At 32.6% G+C, this 20,219-nt stretch overlaps 1 protein-coding gene across 23 annotated transcripts in view; it reads left to right on the forward strand.

The window, feature by feature from the left end:
* ADGRL3 (adhesion G protein-coupled receptor L3) overlaps positions 1 to 20,219 on the forward strand; it is a 682,677-nt gene that overhangs the window by 607,201 nt on the left and 55,257 nt on the right. For 7 of the 23 annotated variants that reach the window (XM_049092973.1, XM_049092976.1, XM_049092977.1 and 4 more), the window contains 2 exons: positions 13,890 to 14,018; positions 18,668 to 18,685. The exons of 9 other annotated variants lie outside the window; for them this stretch is intronic. In XM_049092973.1, coding sequence (XP_048948930.1) covers positions 13,890 to 14,018; positions 18,668 to 18,685 — 147 coding nt within the window. Of the gene's footprint in view, positions 1 to 13,889; positions 14,019 to 18,667; positions 18,720 to 20,219 lie in introns of all 23 variants that reach the window. 7 more of the 23 variants (XM_049092990.1, XM_049092992.1, XM_049092991.1 and 4 more) reach the window with 3 other exon arrangements.

The following is a 20,219-nucleotide window of genomic DNA, read 5'->3' on the forward strand; positions in this document are numbered from 1 at the left end:
GGCAAAATTAGCAAAAAGGCTTTTCTTCTTCTGAAATAATACCTTGACTAGCATAGTGGATTTTGATTTCCTCCTATCTCCCATCCTTCATCTCGTCAGAAGTTAATGTGATTTCGAGTTTTATAGATGGAGATCTGACCCGTAAAGCTACATTTATTTAAGCCAAATCTAAGAGTGGTGTGTCTCTTCTGTAGGTATGTCGCACATGTTTATTAAAGTTGATGGATTCTCCTTTCAGGTTTCAGATTTGTGTTAGTCTACACATGCATTCTCAGTAAATGTATGTAATCCATATAATTATGCCAGCCCGTAGCAACCTCTTTATAAATTTTAAGGGTAAATCTTGACTCCCAGTAGCACACCTGCCTACTGAAAGGTGGCTTTACTTGTGAAGAACGTTGTTGATACAAAGGGGAAAATCATCATTTAGTAGACTTTGCAAATTGTTGATTTACTCATAGTAGTTTTGAGAATGGAGATTTAACCCAGTAACTTTTGGTAAGTTACTTATATTCTCTGTGACTATGCAGTAGGGATATAGATAGCACCCACTTCACAGGGACCTTGGTGGACTAAGTGAATTTATGAATGTTAATTCTCTACTACAGTGCCTACAAAATAAGTACTCTTATCCTTTTACTCAGAAGTTCACTTATATCTTCTAACAAATGAAAACTGATCCTTGCCAGTGCTTTCAGATAATTAGATATTAAAATTCATCATTCACTACCGAAGGTTTTCTTTTCTTTTTATTTTCTAGTAATAGGTGGGAGGAATAAAGTGGTTACCTGAATGCCAAGTAAAAGAAATAATAATTTACCTAAAATAATGCCACCCTTGAGGCTAACGAAAAGGAGATAAACTAATAAAACTGAATTGTCTCTTCTGAATTAGAAATTAAATGCACATTATATCTGCCTAGTTGTACTTTCCACTTTTGATTTGTAACCATATTTTAGCATGGAGGAAATAAAGGTATAATATTTCTTCTTCCTACCTTAGGTAGTGATATAAGCAAACACTGCCTTCTCTTTACTCCAAGCCCTATCCTGCCCTTCAGAAGCTCAGAGAACACTAGTTCAATTCAGACAGCCCTGCTAAATCACCAGTTATGTAGCGGAGCAGGGATGTGACTCATTCCCCATTTTAAACTCATGTCTTCTCAGAGGCTGTATTGTCTTTCCCAGGAGATTGGTCACCAAGGCAGAAGAAACTTCACAATAAATCACCTGTCACTTCATTAATATTCAGGCTCTTCAATGTATTTTGCTTTTGTGTTTTTAAAGAAAAATGCAAATGAAAAAGTGTAAGTGGTGTTTCATTGCAATTGATGATTTCTATAAATTAAAACTTAAAAGGGTGAAGCCCTCAAACATATTCACTGTATCTTATTAATCTCAGTAAATATAAATTGGCTTTATGCATAAAATGTCATATTCCTCAAAAGCCTTGCCATTTTGAAGGATTATAAAATTGTTTGTAAACATTAACCAGATCCTATAATCTGACATCTGTTTGTGAAATTTGCAAAAACAGTTAAATGATGTGCCTAAGAGTGCTTGCATGGCTAATAAATCGAAGTGGACTTGTATAACAAATTACTTTTTATTATGAACAAGCATTATGATAATATGAGTGTAAGTATTTTAAGTATCACACGGCATGGAAAAAAATTTCATTTAAGATTTACCATTACATTTATATGTAGTATTTTTTGACCTTTATATTCTTGACTTGTAAATGAGGCAGCAGTACTCTCTATGTTAATTCCTTTCCTTTTATACATGTCATCAATAAAGACATAATCAGAAAATATACAATAAGATGAGGAAATCTTTTGTGTTAGGAAAATCAGTTTAATAACACAAAAGCAAAATAGGTACAGATTTTAAAAGTGAAATGCTATGCCAAATAGATAATTAAACAATGCTATTAATGTCTTGATTCCTAACTCAAGGAGTCCAAATAATTTTCAGAATGAATTCTCCATCACAAAATGAAATATATTAAATATTGATTTCTAGGCAATCAGGAGCAAATGTTCTTGCTATAAATTGCTGGCAAGAATTGAAAAATAAAACTTTTAAAATGCTTGCCCAGTGAGTCCTTCTTATGCTTTGCTTTTAACTTTGTCTCTTTGATATGAATCCTTTAAATCATCCAACCTCCCATAGCCAACTGCACAATAGTAAAAATGGTTTGTGCTTTACTCTTATTACTATTATTATTATTATAGCTTTTATAGATCCCTTCACAAAGAGGATTCTCTATGTAGATTCCTCATTATTATAGTTTATTATCTTACTCTTATACAGTTAGCAGTATCTCCTATCTCCTTATTATAAATCAAACAAGCTGCAGTGAGATATCCGGATAATTTCTAAATATAGCACTATAAAACATTCCCATTTATTTTTGAAATATCATGTTGTTTCAGATAGATTCTTGAGGATGTAATTTTTCAAAAAATATCTATTTTTAAGAACTGAATATGCATATTCAACTTCTCTTCAGAAATTGCTGATATTCTTTCTCTAATAGAATACAAAGTGGCTCTTTGTAGTTTATGATCACCTTGGGCTTTCTCCTTTAGTGGATAGAGTTACGATTTTACCTATTGTACATTATTCATTATTCATCCATTATTTTTATATCCATGAAGAAGCTGGGTTTTTTCGGTTAGTTTTCCAAGTGAAATGGCTAATAAAGGACAAACTCTAGATTCTAAACAAGATCTTTCTGGCTGCAAAGCCCTACTTATGAGAACAAAAATTTTCACTCTTTTCTCATGATGACAGTTTTTCATGAAGCCTGTGAAGATTAGCATAAAGATATTTTTCTCACTTCACATGGAAATAAGATATTCTTAACGCCACAAGTATTAACGTCTCTATTTCTTAATTTCCTTGATGTACTATTCATTTCCTTCTACTTTAATTTGTGCTAGGTATACTTCTTTAGTGTGGATTCATCCTATTCATTTAGGGAATAAAAGCTTTAAAACACTGTGAATATATGGAGAGATGGATTGGCAATGCTTTTCAAAACTATTTTATGTGGAATATGCTGATTTGCTATAAGTGTCCAATTTTAGGATTTAGGTTGCAAGACTTTTATAATCATGCTTCTTTTCTTTCCTGGAAGGCCTCAAGGTACTTTATTGGTAGAATTCTTTATCTTTAATTTCTTATGTTTCAGTAAAAGGATGAGTATTTTGGTCAGCGCAAAGATTGTATTACAAAACCAGCTATAATAATTCAGTATAGCACCAACCAAAGATATAACTTTTCCCAGATATTTGTACTTTTGAATTTGATATTGTCCTCTATCAGGACACGGTAATAATGCCTAGAACAAGTAGAAAGTCTCTTTGAGTTAACTTCAAATATTAAACTCACTATTTTTATGTGCTAATTCCAGTTTTAACAAAACCTATGAAATGTCGTATAATTAAAACTTAAAAACAAAGCCTGACTGTACCTCTCATCTGGAAAAATGTTCCTACTGTATTATATACATAAAGGTTGTGAGGAAATAGATGTAGTATACAACATCCAAAGTTAACTAACAAAGTCATTACTCGTCCAAGTTATTTTCTAAGAAATGAACTATTAATTTGTATCTACTTCTTTGAAAGTAAATAGAAATTAATTCAATTACATGAAAATTAAATCATAGAAGGGAGATACATGGTTAGCAAAAAAGAGACTCCATTAGAAAAAAGATACTTAAATTGTCATTACCAATAATTGTGCAGTAACCAATTAAAATATCTATTTAATTGAATTACGTTGCATACAAAAGCATGTACTTTATATAGCTCAACCTTATATACTGCATGCCATTTAAAAGTAGGTTTATGTGATAGGTTCTCCTATGATTTTCATAACAGGCTTTCTTCATAATTTATCATTATAACGAATGCAGGAGCTTCAAAGACTAAGACAAGTTACCCATCACATTCATAGAAGGTAATTTACAACCCCAGAAAATCACTGGAGAATTCAGAAGGATATGAGAGGATACACAGTTTGAAGGAAGATAGTTAATCTTGATGTAGAAAAGTAGAAACAATATGTTTCCTGAAACAACTTGAGTCAGAACAGAACTGATTATGATTGTATGATAAAATAGGTCTTCTCTGAATGTTATCAAGAAACTTTATTCATAGATACCTGTTTTAATTTCTTTTTCTCAGACATATTTTTTAAAACTATCAGTTCCAAATTTAATATTCAGGTTTTAGCTAGGATAGACCTTCTGCATGTAAGCTATGTAATTTGCCAATATAGGGCAGAGCACTATTCATATTTTCTTCACATTGGCAAAGTATTTCATATATTTAAGTAGTTATTATACTTTCCTTACTTTCCTTTTTTCAAATGTATGTTTTATTAAGTGAAAATACACAAGCAATGTGTGACTTACAAATAAATATAGCTGTGGAATTGACTATATACCATTAACTGATATCAAGAGATAATCCAATATAGAGAAAACAAATTAAGTAGCTATAGTGCGAATGGCAAAGATAAATATTATTTTGCTAAATACCGTTGATTTACTGAAAAAAAAAAACTAATTTACTACTATTTTGCCTGTGCTTAAGCAAATTTGGCTGGTTATCTGTAGGCTTAGTATTTTTTTGTTTTTAGTATTATGAAATGCACTAAAAAATGTCCAAATGTATTCAACATGTCCCAAGTTTATTAATAGCACACAGAAATATTGCCTTTGGCCAAGGGATGAGTTTTAGAGATGAATATCTGATTAGTATATGTTCATCATGTCTACTGCAGATTAACCACTTTCACTATTGTGCAGGAAAGATTCACCAAGAATTCTGAGTTCTAATTTTGCTGTTGTTGGCTTGAGCAGTCAGAAAACCAAGATATCTCTCTAGGTAGTTTTGCTTTCAGCTAATTATGTAAAATTATTATACATAATTATAATATGTAATGCAATATATAATATAAAATACCTAAAATATGTAATACAAAAATAAAACTGGAACTTTTATATATATGTGTGTGTATATATACACACACAAAAATATATTTTTTTTAGATTTTAGGTAAAAGGAAGAGTTCTTAAAAACAAAGCACAAAGATTATAAATTATAAGAAATAAGTTTCTTGCCTCGAAATGTGAACAGTACTCATAACAGTAAGTTATTGGGAGGTGTAAACAACATAAACAAAATGTTATGCCTGTGTAGTATAAAGAATATCTACAAATTAATATATATAGACAAAAGATAAAAACAGGCAATTCACAAAATTGGAAACCCTTATGGCCAATAAACATGAAATATTACCCATCTCTTTGATAATCAGGGAAATGCAAAGTATAACAGTAATATGAGATATCATTGTAAACTCTTATCAGATTGACATAAATGTCAAGCTTACAATACCAAGTTCTAGTGGGAATCTCAGAAATTTACTGCTCATGAAATTGTGAATTGTTACAAATATATTTGACAGAACTTTGGCAATATGTTCTAAGTTGAAATGTGGACAATATATGGCCCAGTAATTTAACTTCTATGTAGTTATTGTAGAAAAACTCATGTGTCTGAGCCAGAAGACATGTATAAAGCCAACCAGTGCAAAATAAGAGGGAATAAGGTAATTTCTAGGGTCCCCATATCTAAAACTCCAAACTTATATTGAAACAGAGGTGGTAACACCTCTACATTCAGAATATTTAACTTCATATTGAACTAATAATAACCCATTCAGTACTTTGGAGAAAACATGTCATTGAGATCCATATTAATAGATTCCTAGTGAATGAATTTGCTATTAAAAGAAGCTGAAGTATCTCTGAACCATTTGAAAGAAATTTAATAGGGCAAGTTGATTAAAATTTAATAGCAAACTTGTTGGCTATTAAAAGTGCACAATGTGATAAATCAAGATGTCAGCTCTTCAATTTATGACTTCAGAAAAAATGATGAAAGGGTTCTTGGCTTTCAGTAAAATATTTCTTCTTTGACACTTAGTAATTTCATTAATTATTTGAATAAAAACAGTACAAAATATAAAATTATGGTTTCTGTGGTTTTAAAAATTATTTTTATTTAATTTTTAGGGATAGCATGCAGATTCTTTTAGTTTTGTTCATTATTATAAACAACTTGGTCTTGATTAAAATGGCTGTTCCTTCTATAAAGTAGCCCATTAAACATCGAATTTATTATTGTTGTACTCCTTCTGTAGATTGCGTGTGATGTTGATATTGTATTATTACACAGAGAAAGAAAAAAATAGGAAACAAAATACTTAAAATAGATAATCTGTCTTGAATCAATTCTCCAGAGTTCTGAAAGTCTCTTTTAATGATTAACTTTCATTTTTGTTTGTTTATGTTATATAAATTAACACATGAATATGAAGATTAAAAATTGAACATTATAGAAAAGAATATCAGAAGTAATGCACTCCTATAAGACTCCTGATAAAATTTTGTTGGGACATATTTTGGGGAGAGAATGCTAAAAAAATGTTTGAAACAGTCACCGATTTCTAATGTGTTTAAATAAAACTACCAGAGTCAAGTGTGACCTTGAATGAATTATAAATGGTCCAGAGACATGCTGGTAGTAGATTAGACAATGTTAAAATCGTATTCACTTCTAAATTCTGAGTTGAAACTTTTCTCTATTATGTTATACTGCAATTCATCAGATGATAATTATGTCTATAAGATGTATTTAGAGTACTTCTGATTCACTTTTTCCAGTTTTCTTGCTTGTAATATAGTTCACTCACTAAAGAAAAGACTTTTCTTTTCTTCTCTATACCAGTTTTCTTAGCTCTTTGAAAAGGAAATTGAAGTCCCAGGACCCTTTCACAAGAAAGAAATGCAGTCACGTGTAAATGCACACCTGACCTCACAAACAAATATTTTACATAAAATTTTAAGGGCCTCACAACTCAGTAGATACCATTTTCTGGTAAAAGATCCCTTGCTTAACACTGAAGTTAGTATTATAATTCTATGGAAAATGCTTGTATAAAATGAAGTCTTCATTATCAGCCAAAATTAAGTGCTGAAGGCTAAAGCACGGAGGCATCATCCAGTAGTAACTCTGCTTTCTGTAGAACTCTGATTTATATGCATTAGTCAGTATATGTAATGGAAATGACCTCATAAAAGCAAAATATGTCAAATCAAGAGAGAGAACTGTGAGGGAACAGAATGAGGAACAGTGTATATTAAAGAAGAAAGAAAGGGATCCCTGGGTGTCTCAGTGGTTTAGCGCCTGCCTTCAGCCAGGGGTGTGATCCTGGAGTCCCAGGATATAGTCCCACATTGGGCTCCCTGCATGGAGCCTGCTTCTCCCTCTGTGCCTCTCTGTGTCTCTTATGAATAAATAAATAAATAAATAAAATCTTAAAAAAAATAAGGAAAGAAGAAAGAATAATCCAGGTAAAACTATTCTATTGACATGAAACAGAATATTTACCATCCAATATGCTTATATATAGCAAGAATTTGCAACTTAGTAATGTTAGTATATGACTCTCAAGAATGGTGTATTCATTTGGGTCATTAGAACACCACAGTGTAGAACTAGACAACTTTGCTTACCCAATAAGAACAAATAAGAATGAAAGTACATTAAAAAAAAAAAAAGTGTGAGGGGCAGAGCAGAGTGACAATTCAAGTTATTTTTAAGAGCTTTTCAGTGTGCTTTTGTTAGCCTCCTGTCAAGAAGAAACATTGTTTGAATTAGGTTTCTGAATGATATAATATGGATTCAAGTGGAATTCAACTGTCACCTTTTCTCAGATCTGTTTTTTGACTTCACAAGTGTCAAAGCCTGCCGCTCTACGTTCGATTTTCAGGCCTCAGTTATGTGTATCACACAGAACTGGCCTAGACAGTGCTGTCACTCAAAGTGTCCCCATGTCAAAACACCTATTTTATTCTCATAAGGAAAGAAATACAATGGTTTTTTGGTAAAACTATGCAATAGAAAAGAGTGTACTCATTAGCATTCCATTCAAATTGCACTCATTCTAAAACTTTTATCTATCTATCATCTATCTATCTATCTATCATCTATCTATCTCTCTTGTTTCAGGTAGAAACAAAGTAAAAAGAAAAAGACCCTTCTCAAAATGACTGGGATTTTACATTTAGTATTTTTCAATAGCTTTAGGATCCAATTTTCAAATAATTGTCTGAAAAACTTCCCTAAGTCTTTCAGTTATGGAATACGAAAATCCTTTTTGCTTTGTGTCATGCTTTCACCAGAAAAGAACTCGTGGTCGGCTCTCTGTTGACTGTTTTGTCGATGATTCGCATATATTGAAATTCAGTTTAATTCCTTTTCCATGGTTTTATTAAAGAGCTAACCCTTGTTTGTGATAGCAAAGCAGTAGTTTTGACTAGACTATACCCAGGATTTAGTGAGTCAGATAATTAAAGAGTCAGATAATTAAAGTATTCTTACACAGCCGCTTGGAGCTTTTTTACTTCGAGCTTTTTATTTTAAGTCACAGCAGGCTGAATCGAGTTATTTTCCCCCTCTTATCATATTATCTGCAGTTAGTATTCAGGTAGCATCTTGTATTTCCAAATAATTATATGAGTGTTTATTTCTGCTTTTTAGTATTATAGGATGTGGCATAGTGTTAGAAGGAAATGAAGAATTCACGTTAGGAATTGGACAATTGACAGTCTTAGGAAATGTGCTCAAACGATAAAACAGCTCGTAGTTGATAAAATGACTTGCTTTAGTTTGATACGTTAAAGATGCCATAGATTTCACATTTTTTTTAAATTAACAAATACTTACCAAGCCCCGGGAACTCTTCTAGAAACTTGGTATAGAGCAATAATAAAACCCAGTGTACTTCTTGCTTTCCTGGGGCTTACATTTCAGTGAAATTTGCACATAAACCTTCTTTTCCCATATGTCGTGCTGTAGCTATCTTCTCCCAACATCAGCCTATTTGGGTCTTCAACTTGACCAACCAGTAAGCTTAACTTTCACTGCAAAAGCAGTGACAGATGGTCTGTAAACACTGATCCTCTTGGAAGTCTGCAGCAATTTCACAGCTATTAGAAGGGAAGTTTACAAATCAGAAGTTAGTCGGAGGGAAGAGGAAGAGACAGGAGGGACAGAACCTTGGAAAATAGTATCAGAATTCAAAGTGACCTGAGTAAATTGGGGAAACAGCCAGAAGCAAACAGAATAGGCTTCAGCAAAGACAAGTGAAATGCAGTGTGGCTATTGAGGAGGACAAAAGTAGCTTTGCACACTAAAGACCCAGGAAGACAGGTTCTAGACAAGTTTTCAGTTAAGAAGGGATTGGCACAAAGCCAGCATTTTTGACCTGGTAAGGGCCACCTTTCAAAAGTACAATTGAAATTACCAAATGTGAGTGGGGACTGTAGGAACCATGTGATAATACCTTGTTGCACTTGTTTGGAATGGCAAAAGGAAAAATGACCTCTTGCAAGCTTTGAATGTCCATGAAAAGATGGAAAAAGGATTGCCTTCTCACACTAGGGGACTCACGTGACGGCTGTTTGGTTACTCAGACCCATCCCTCATTCTTTCAGACTAGCAAACCCATAGACCTGGTCCAAAACTTTATACTCTACAAAACACTCATGATCAAACCCCATATTCTGTTCCTCAGTTCCTGTTACTGAGCCCTCTCTTGTAACTCAATTTTTAGGACAAAGTTAGTTAACGGTGATGCTAATCACATCAATCTCAAATGGTGCGTGAGGTATAAAAGCAAGTGATCATAAAAAAGCAACTTTAAGCAGTGATTCTCTTTCTATCAGGAAAAAGGCCCTTGATACCAAGGATAAAGAAGAAAGTATATATTGTTGGAAAGTTTTAGGCTATTTTTATAAGTGTTTTTTTTTTTCTTTTTGTAAGTGTTTGGTGTGGTTGTAGATTTAAAGGTGGTGAATCTCTGCTTATGACTGCATGTCAGTCATTAGGCTATATAGATCAGTAACTGATCTGGATTGTGCCCAGATTTGAGGAAGCCACCTACCAAAGCCAAGCGGCTGGGACTGAATACTGTTCCATTTAGTCAACATGGTGTCACAGCATGGTGGTATACCAGTAGCATTTCTGTGATTGTTGCTGGCCTTTCCAGATTAACAAGAATTGATAAGTACAAAAACTCAGTCTTCCTACGTTAGTGGTTTGATTAATAAAGGTGACTCCGAGTAGATTCAAAAGCTAGAAAACACTTAGAAAAACTGTAAAACAACTTTATGCGAGGGAAGCTAAAACCCAGATGGATTTTCTACCACAATTTTGATAGTTTCATTAGAATTCAATTATAGAACTCCTTTTGGGTATGATTAATCTGTTGTCCTTATATTTTTAATTTGTTAGAAATAATGATAAACAGAAAACAAAATATCAAGTCACCTACTTTTTGATTATGTTTGATTCTTCACAACTCAACTGTTTCCTTATGCTAAAGCAGAGAGTATATTCTTTTACATTGGTATAGAAAAATAAAGGAATATTTTCTTTTGTATAATCTATATGAAGTAAGGGGGGAATAACATGCAATCTTTCCAGCTCACTTGTTTTTTATTAGTTCAAATTAAGTTATATATAGTAATGAAGGAAAATGTGTAGAAATACAGGTATAAGCCTCAGCCATAAAGGTCTAACTAACCCTTATTTGATCTGTGAAGAAATGGAATGAATTTGAACAATTTCATATTTTTAAGGTTTTTGCTCTACTACATTTTGAGTTGTTTGCACCTCTCATTTTCTTTTGAAATTCTTAGAGTAGTTTTCGAAAGTAATTATTTGTATTGGAAGAGAACTTTTTTTTTTACTTGAAAGAAGCTAGAATAATAAACATTAGGTAGCAGGTATAATTTACAGGTAATTTGCTTTTTAAAAATATTGTGCAGACCCAATCTAGTCTTTAACAATCTAAATTTGTGTAACATCAGTGATACACGTGTTTAAGATTTACAATATTCTATTTCTTATCTGAAAGGCACTGTAGCTTTGTAGTTTTTCCTGTTAGTATTTTATATATTTATCAGTGGAAAGTAACATCCTGACTGACCCATTGTATGATAAATTGAAGATCGGCCATCTGTCTGTGATAAAACCATTTGAATGTATATGTTGTACAATTTCAGCACTCATTGAGCATTTAATAAGTAAAAACTTCTGTGTTAGTCCTGTGCTAGTTCTTGTAGGATGTATGGAATACAAACACGTGGCTTATTTCCTAAAAGAATTGCAACCTTATAGCTCTAAAGATCTGACGAGCTGTATTGTCCTTTAAATCTAGAGATGTTCACTTACTCCCTTTTGAGGTTAAACTGTGTGTTATTTGGGGCGCCTGGCTGGCTCAGTCGGTAGAGCATGCAACTCTTGATCTGGGATTGTCAGATCTAGCCCCATGTTGGGCATAGAGCTTACTTAAAAAAATAAAAAACAAAATAAAATATGTATTATTTGATGATTTATTGTACCCACAAGAGCTGTGATTTCAAAAAAAAAATCACTGTGGCCAAGAGTTTTCTTCTCTTTTTTTTTTTTTTTTGATATTTTTCTACAAGTAGCTAAACGTTTTTGTTTCATTCATTCAAGATAGAGTACTTTTTATTTTGAGATAATCATAGATCCACTTACAGTTATATGAAATAATGAAGAGATTGTGTACTTTGTACCCAGTAATCATAGATCCACTTACAGTTATATGAAATAATGAAGAGATTGTGTACTTTATACCTGGTATTCCTCAATAATTGTTTAAAATTATGCTACAAAATCACTGCCAGGGTATTGACCAATATCTAGCAATCTTGCTCAGATGTCTTCAGTATTACTTGTATTTAATTGTATTTTGTGTTTGTGTGTGTGTTCAATGCAATTCTATTGAAAGAGTAGGTTTGTGTTATAGCACCATAGTCAAGACACAGAGTAGCTCCATAACCACAAGGAAACCTCATATTGCCTGTTATGACCATATCCACTTCCCTCCCACCTTGTATCTTTAACCCTGTCAGCCATTAATCTCGTCTCCATTTCTATAATTTTCTCATTTCAAGAATGTTATCAATATATATACTTATGACTGTATATACTTATATATATTATTTATAGACATATGGAATCATTTAACATATAACCTTATAGATTGTCTTTTTTACTCTCTATTATTATCCAGACATTCATCTAGTTGTTCCTTTTTATTGCTGAATAGTTTTCCATTGTAAGGGTATGCCATAGATTGTTTAACCATTCACCAGTTGGAAGATATCTTGCCTGTTTCCCATTATGGACTATTGTAAATGATGCTACATGAACATCCAAGTGTAGGTTTTTATGTGAACATAAATTTCCATTCCATCTCGAATGAACATCCAAGAGCACAGTTGCTGGGTTAGGTATGATAACTGCATGGTTAGTTTCATAAGTAACTGTCCAACTATTTTCCAGAGTAGCTATACTATTTTTTATTCCCCCAGCAAAGTCATGATCCAGTTTCTCTTCACCTTTCCCAGCACTTAATATCGTCACCAGTGGAATCTTCACTGTGGAGTGATACCACATTGTTGTTTTAATCTGTATTTCCCTAATAGCTAGTAGCAATTCTTTTCATGGGCTTATTTGCCACCTGTATATCCTCTGCTATAAAATGTCTATTTATCTCTTTGGCCCATTTTTTATTGGATTGGAGGGGGTGTTTTTTGTTTGTTTTCTGTTTTGAGGTTTCTGTTCTTGTCATTGTTGTTTAACTGTTGACTTTTGAGAGCTCTTTCTATGTTCCAGATACTAGTCTTTTGTTGAATCGCAAGTATTTGTGAATTTGTTTGCAAATATTTTCTCTTGGTCTATAGATTGTATTTTCATTCTCTAATATATATATCGAAGTCACCTGTGTTCAACCTATCTCAATACAATTTGCATTTTCCTTTCATCAGTCACATTTTCTTTGTCACGTAACATAAACATTTTTTATACATGGCTTAGTTATATTTAATAAAACTGTTCCTCTGATCTTTTGCTTTTTTTGGTTAAACAGTTTTGGAAGGTGGGAGGTTGCAACTCATACTAATAATATGTTAGGAACTAAGTACATCTATTCACAAAGAGATGAAATAATTTAACTTTGTGACTTTACTGTGCCAAAGTTCAAACAACCAGTTGGAAAATGGAAAATGGAATTATATATGTGCTGGATATTACGAAGTGAATCCATATGATTATTCTATCAGATTTGTAAATTCACCTAATTAGTATGCTTACTATGGTGTACTAATAAGAGTGATTATATTTTATTTTATTTCGACTTAAGGAATTCCTTTTCAGAGAATTTTTAAGAAATGTCAAATTCTTCTGTTGTGTCAACAACTGCTCTCCAAATGAGTGTTTTATCATAAATGTTGCCTTTTATTCTTTTTTTTAATTTTCATTGAAAACAACCCAGTGGTTTCTGTGAATGAGGGAATGTTTTGTTTATTTTGGCTTTTCTTTCTGTGTTTTAAATTTTTTTTCAGCTTTTGTTTTGTTTTGTTTTGTTTGTATGGAAAACTATATTTTGCTTTTTTTTTAATTTTTAAAAATTATTTTTAGCAAGCATGGGAGTATATTCTTGCTTATACTTTGGGAAAGAGAACACCCTAAATGTGGCTTAATCAACATTGTAAACCATTTTCTTTCCCATTGACTCTCGGATATGTGCATTATTGGAAACATGTGTGCTTTAGTGGCATATATTTTTGAGTCTAATTAGCTGCCTGCCTGTAATCAGGACTATATCAACTGTTGTCATTCTAAATGTTTCCTTTCTTTTTTTCAAACACATTTGCCTGATTGACCTTTTTTTTTTTTTTTTCTCTGTCTTTCTATGGGGCTGCTCCAGGAGCCATGGCTAATCATCTTATAAGCAATGCTCTGCTTCGTCCGCATGGTACTAACAATCCCTATAATACATTGCTTGGGGAACCGGCGGTCTGTAACAACCCTTCTGTCAGCATGTACAACGCACAAGGTGTGCTGGAGTTTATCTTAATTTTTTCAAGTGAGAGTCCCATTTTATGTAGCTTTTATGGCCACATTCTATTTTTCTTTCCTTCTACCCCCTTTTCTTTCTTTTGGAAGCAGACACACAGACTCCTTTCGCTTTCCACCCCTCTTGATGCTTTTATTTTCCATTTTCCTTAGGTTTTCCTTAGTAACAAATGGATTCCTTCCTTCTGATAAACAAATGCTTGATTCATCAATCTGTGTTTGTTTCTCTGTAATGTTATAAAATGTATTGTGATGTGTCAGTGCTTTTCTTGTTGTTGATTGATTTATATATTAAATATTTATGTATTTATTTTGAGAAATGAGATTTTTGCCTAAGGTAAGTAAGATAAAGGAAGACTTGATTCAATAGTCTTAATGTTAAAAGGTCAAGAACAGAATCTTTATCACGGCATGAAGCACACTCTAGGCACAAGGCATCAGTACTGGGGAAAGCAGTTAGGTCAACTCCATGGAAAATCACATTGAACTAAGCTGTGGAGAAAAGAACCATTCAATCTGCCATTGAACTGCACATAGCAAGTCAGGTTTGACACTAGCTTGCCATTGCCAATGTGAGCTGGCTCAGAAGGGTCATGATTTTTTTTTTCTACTGTGGCTGTGTGTGAAAAACAAGGCTTTGGGATATGGTTCTTCTGAATATCCTCCAGCTTTCAATGATATAAAAATTTAATTGCATCTCAAACAAGTAAGTGTAGATCTCTTTAAAACCACTTATATTGTAGGTGTTTAGACATGGCTTTACCTTTTCTAAGAATAAAAAATATATATTGGAGCACAAGAAATTAAAAATATTCATATCATTTGGAAGAGACCACAGGAAAAATCTATTTAAATGTTTCCTAAAAGAAAAGTCCTAGTTGGGGATCCACTTGTGTAATATTATATTTGAAAGAAAATTCACTGTAACAAAGAGGCTTAAGTGGTTCTTTGAAGTTGGATGTGATAGATTAGCAGTATTTAACTTTCCCAGGCAATTTTGAATAAAATTTCTATTATTCTCTGTGGGAATCTTTGCGTTTTCTTTTCCTTCTCAGTCAGAGGTAAAATATCAGTGTCGCGAGCGCGTAAAACTTGGTGTGAATGGCCATTCCATAAAAGTACGCTTGTTGCAGCCCTGCCATTGGGTGTCTAAAACCTTCTGAGTTTCCTAGGTGACACCTTGCCAGATCCAAAGGATGATTTCAAATTATTTCAAAAATACTGAAGTCAGTAATAGAGAAGTGACTTCAGGAACATGGTCAAACTGTTTCTCAGTAGGATGAAGTAATTAAGCGAACTTTTGATTTATCAAGTTTCATAAGGCCTGCATGCCTAAGAATCACAGACTTTTAGAATCAAAAGAAAAGATGGAGCTCATGAATCCTCTTCCCCACATTGCTACCATTCTGTCAGCCTGTGCCTGTCTCCTCTAATGGGACCCTTCTCACCTCAGGATTTCGTACATTCAATTGTTGAAATGCTCCATTTGCTACATATATATATTTTTTTCCTTCCACTGAGCTGAAATTTGCCTCTGGCCAGGACGCTTTGATTTGCCCTCTAGAGCCCAGAAGAGCAAAGTATTCTTCTGCTCTCTGTGTCAGTCCTTTTAAATCCTTTTGAAGCAGCTCATCTGGCTTCGTTCAGTCCTCCATTTCCCCAGTAAAACAATCTCAGTGCCATCAATGTGAGATAGTTTCTGGGTCTTTCTTCACAGTTCCCCTTCTAAATTGTCTCTCCTTTGTCAAAATCCCTATTTCCTTGTGGCACTCCATGAAGTGTACATGCATTTCACAACACAACAAATGTGGCTTGACAGAGCAATTTAGCAGACCTTATGAAGGCTTGGGTTTTTGTTTGTTTTGTTTTTTTATTAAGCTAATTGACAGATAATTGTGTCATTATAAATATTTTACAATGTGCTGACATATTAGCAAGTTTTCAGTAATGTTTAGTGAAGATTTACACCATATCCGCAAATTAAACTGTTCTACGTTGTTCACTTTACAGGAAGAATTGTTAGAAAAATAGTAAAAATTGTTTTATTTAATGTTGTTATAAAACAAGTAAAATGTTAGATAACCTCTTGTTCAGCTTTCTTAATTATTCAGTTATAACTTCTAATATCTTATGTAATGAAAAACTAACAATTATTAATCTCTATGTTTGCCCTAATTCAATATCTGCCTTCTTGTCTTATTTTCTTTTTACCAGTATCCTAAATTAGGGGATTTTTCTAAAACGGAACACTATCAAAGTGAAATTCTGTCAATGCAAAATTTAAAATAATACCATATAGGTATAAGGTTTTATTCCTGTGAAATGTATTCCCAGATATTGCTCTTAAGATTATCAATAAATACACAAAGGATTCTTCTGAATGGATTAATTGGGTTTTTTTTCAGTGAATTAAATAAAGTCTACTAAGTTTTCTTAAAAACAAAAGTAAATAATTTTATTAATGTTTTTCAGAGTCAGAAGTGAAATTGCTTAACTGTTTTATGTTTTAATATTTTTTAAGATGTTAAACTATGGTTTATGGTAGTGCTTAAAATAATTATTTTACCACTGACCAAAAATAAATCTTAGTGATTGTCATACTGCTACTAATCTTATGCTTTCAGATGAATGCACTTAATATTCTTACTGGCAAGGGGAAATCTTACATGAAATATAGGTGGCTCGGTATGTACTGGAGTGGTTTATGTTGAATTACCACTTGGTTCTGTTCTGTGGGTTCTCTAATTCAGTTGCACCAATGCCATCCAACCAAAGAAGCATTCAGATTTTAAGTATTCAGATTTAAAGTATCCGTATTTGTTTGCAATGTCTTTATTTAAATATGTAAAGATGTGTTTATAGAGTTACTGAAGCATATAGAGTTAGGAATAAAGATGAGTAACATACTTTTATTATATTGGATTCAGATTCTATCTGTCGACATATTTAAAACTTCATGCATAGTATGGCTGGACCATTATCTTCTTGTCAGTACTGGAGAATTCAATTTTTGTAAGATAAATCTCGCTATAGATTAACCTGTCAACAAGCCATAAAATAGAGAGGAAGTCATGATTTTACAAAATAATTTACATTTTAAAGTAATTTAATCCTCTCCTCAAACTTAAGACATAAGAAAGACATATCCTTAGGACAGGATATAATGAAGAATACATTAGAGTCAGTAAAAATACAAGATTATATTATAAAATATATAAATAAGTATTCTGTTATGGCTTCAAAGCCTAAGGCTGATGTGAAGAGGGCATAGACGGTAGTGCACAGAGGAAATCTATGAGATTTTCTTTCTGATCTCAGTTCTGCCACTATTAGCAGGATGGGGTTAGGTAAGGCTCAGCCAGTCTCGGCTGTAGTTGCTTCATCTCAGAAAAGCAGGGGTTGAACTTCAGTCATCTCTCATGAGCTTTCCAGTTCTAAAATCCTGTCATTTAAGGAAGGAGCCATCCTGAGCTTACCAACGATTTCCTTCTGTTAGTATACTGGTTTGGCTCTTCAATTCAAATTATTTTTTCTAAAGTTATTTGGAAACTTTAAAAGAACTTTCCCTCCATCTTGAAATACTGTCGGTCTTTTCTTAGAAGCAAATCAACTTTTAAGGACAAAAACCATATCTCTAAAGCAACGGTTGACTTATAACCAGTTGGAATCTCCTGAAATGAGCCAGCCCAGTGAGCTTCCTGGTTTTTATTTTTGTGATGATTTAACCATCCTGTAAACAAAATCAGCAAGAGCCGTCCTTGATGACCTGATTAAAATATAAGTGTTTTTTTTAAAAATAATTTTGCTAGTATTGTTTTTTAAAGGATCGACTCTAAAAGTGTTTGATTGCAAATGATTGTGCAACAGTCCTGAAGAAAATCCGATATTGATGATGGTATTTTTCTTCCCTTCACGTTGTCTTGATACCGAATAATGGTTGGATTTAACCTTTTTCTTTCTCCATAGTTACTCAACTTTTGAATAAGAGTTCCAGAAATGACAATTCTGATCAGTATTATTCACAAATGATAAGAAGCATTTGTATAGGTACAGTGGGGGAAAGATAACCTTTTTTACATGAAGAGAAAAGATACATAAAGGAAAAAACACACAATTATGGAAACATGAAACTGTGGGTTTTTTCCTCTATATACAAGCTAAAGCTTTTATTTTTAATTTTACTGAAAAAATGTAAAGTTAAATAACATTCCTTAGAAGCAGGTATGTTCAGACATACATACACATAAATATATGCAATATTGAAATTTAGTTGTGGGAATCGCCATGGCTTGCCCTTGAATATTTACTCTCCTTGGTTGGTGTGATAATCTTAACTTTAAGACAAATGTGTTTTTTGTTTGACATGTATAAACTGTACAAACGCTTATTAAAGACTCATTTTATTAGCATGTGTTAAGGGGGGTTTCTTATTTTCTAACTAACATTTCAGTATTTTTAATTATGATAAACCATGTAACACGGACTCATGAATTTTGGGGGCAGTGGAAATTATTTCCTTTGACTCTTTTTTCTGCATATCATCAATTTGCTTTTTACTCATGTTTCTTCTACTGTCGCTGTAAGCTTACTTGTTGTTTTTTCTTTCCTTTTCTTCATGCTGTCGTTTAGAGCCCTACAGAGAGACAAGTATGGGAGTAAAGCTAAACATTGCATATCAAATGTAATTTTTTTTAGTTCACTTTTATTGCATCACATATAGATGATGTAGTTATTAAAAACAGTTCATCTCACAATTTAAAAACTAAAGAGCCTTTGAATCGACTTATATAAATTTATGTTAATAGAGATTAGACGCTTTTGTTGTCTGATTCTTTTATTGTGTCACATGATCAACATAGTTGTTAAGTCTCATGTAATGTTTGTGTGAGTTAAATTGTTTTTAAATTAAGCATTTATTTTTGCTAAGTAATGCATAAGCTTTTAATTTTTATTAGTACATTCCATCATACAAATGTATGTCACATGCAACATGTCCACTTTATTTTACTATGGCTGTTTCCAACCTGTACCTAATGCATTGACAACAGAAATAATACACACGTTTCAATGCATCAGTCACTCAACCATAACCATCCAGCATACCATAGCGGCCTCCACAGCAGCAATCACCCATCACATATGGCCCTTTAAAGAGCATTTACTTTTATTTTTTCTTAACATTGTGGATTTGTCTACAAGATATCTTATAACATGAAAATAAATCGCTTCACCCTATGTCTGTGATGGCTGCTTTTTAATGAATATTTTATGCATTGCTGTTTTTGAAAAGCTATTACTTGAGTACAGCGTATGCATCAGAAGTCCATATAAAATTGATATATTGGGGACACTTTATTTAATCCAGCAACAAACTAGTTCAATTTGATAAGCATAACTGCATCACAGATATAGAATGAATGCTATATTTTCACAAGTTAGAAGTGTATTGAGAAGTTTATAGAATTCCTCAATTAATTGTTCTGTAAAGAAATATCCTTTCTTATTTATGAGTATTGGTTAAATGTTGTGTCCTATTTTCTTTTGTGGTTGCATTTGAACTGATTTTGGAACTATAGATTCTTGGATTTCTGTTTATTCAAGAGAATGCAAATACCTTGAAGAAGCATGTGGTTAAATTTTATTTCACTGCAGCTATTTCTTCCCAGAATAAAATGTTTAATCTCCTTTAAACTCAAAGTTTAATATGCACACAAAGTCATCACTCATTATGGCATGGAATCTTTAATACGGACACTATGTTTTTAGGAATCAGATCCCTGTGTCTTTACACATTCTTTTGTAGTATTCCCTCCTGACCCTAAACAATTACTAATGGGTTTATATGTAGAAAAAAAATTTAGAAAGTAAATCCAAATATATTTGTTTTGAAAGTTCCTATGTACAAATTATTTTGATGTGCCATTTACTTGACTAAGCATTATGTCATGACTACATCACTCTGACAAATTTAACATAATCCTTTTGTGGTTTTGTTTGTAGGAATTAATTTGAATCTTACAAAGTTATATATCAAATTGTTAGAAACTGCTTGATTTCTTGTACTTTTGACCAGCATATTCAAAGCACCACACATGAATTATGTTAATATTACACCTAGTCTAAAGCTAAGACATGTAAAATTAAAGGTAATGAATTACTGAATTGACTTTGATGTGTATAT

The sequence above is a fragment of the Canis lupus genome, chromosome 13, assembly GCF_003254725.2.
Source record: "Canis lupus dingo isolate Sandy chromosome 13, ASM325472v2, whole genome shotgun sequence".
Classification (NCBI taxonomy): Eukaryota; Metazoa; Chordata; class Mammalia; order Carnivora; family Canidae; genus Canis; species Canis lupus.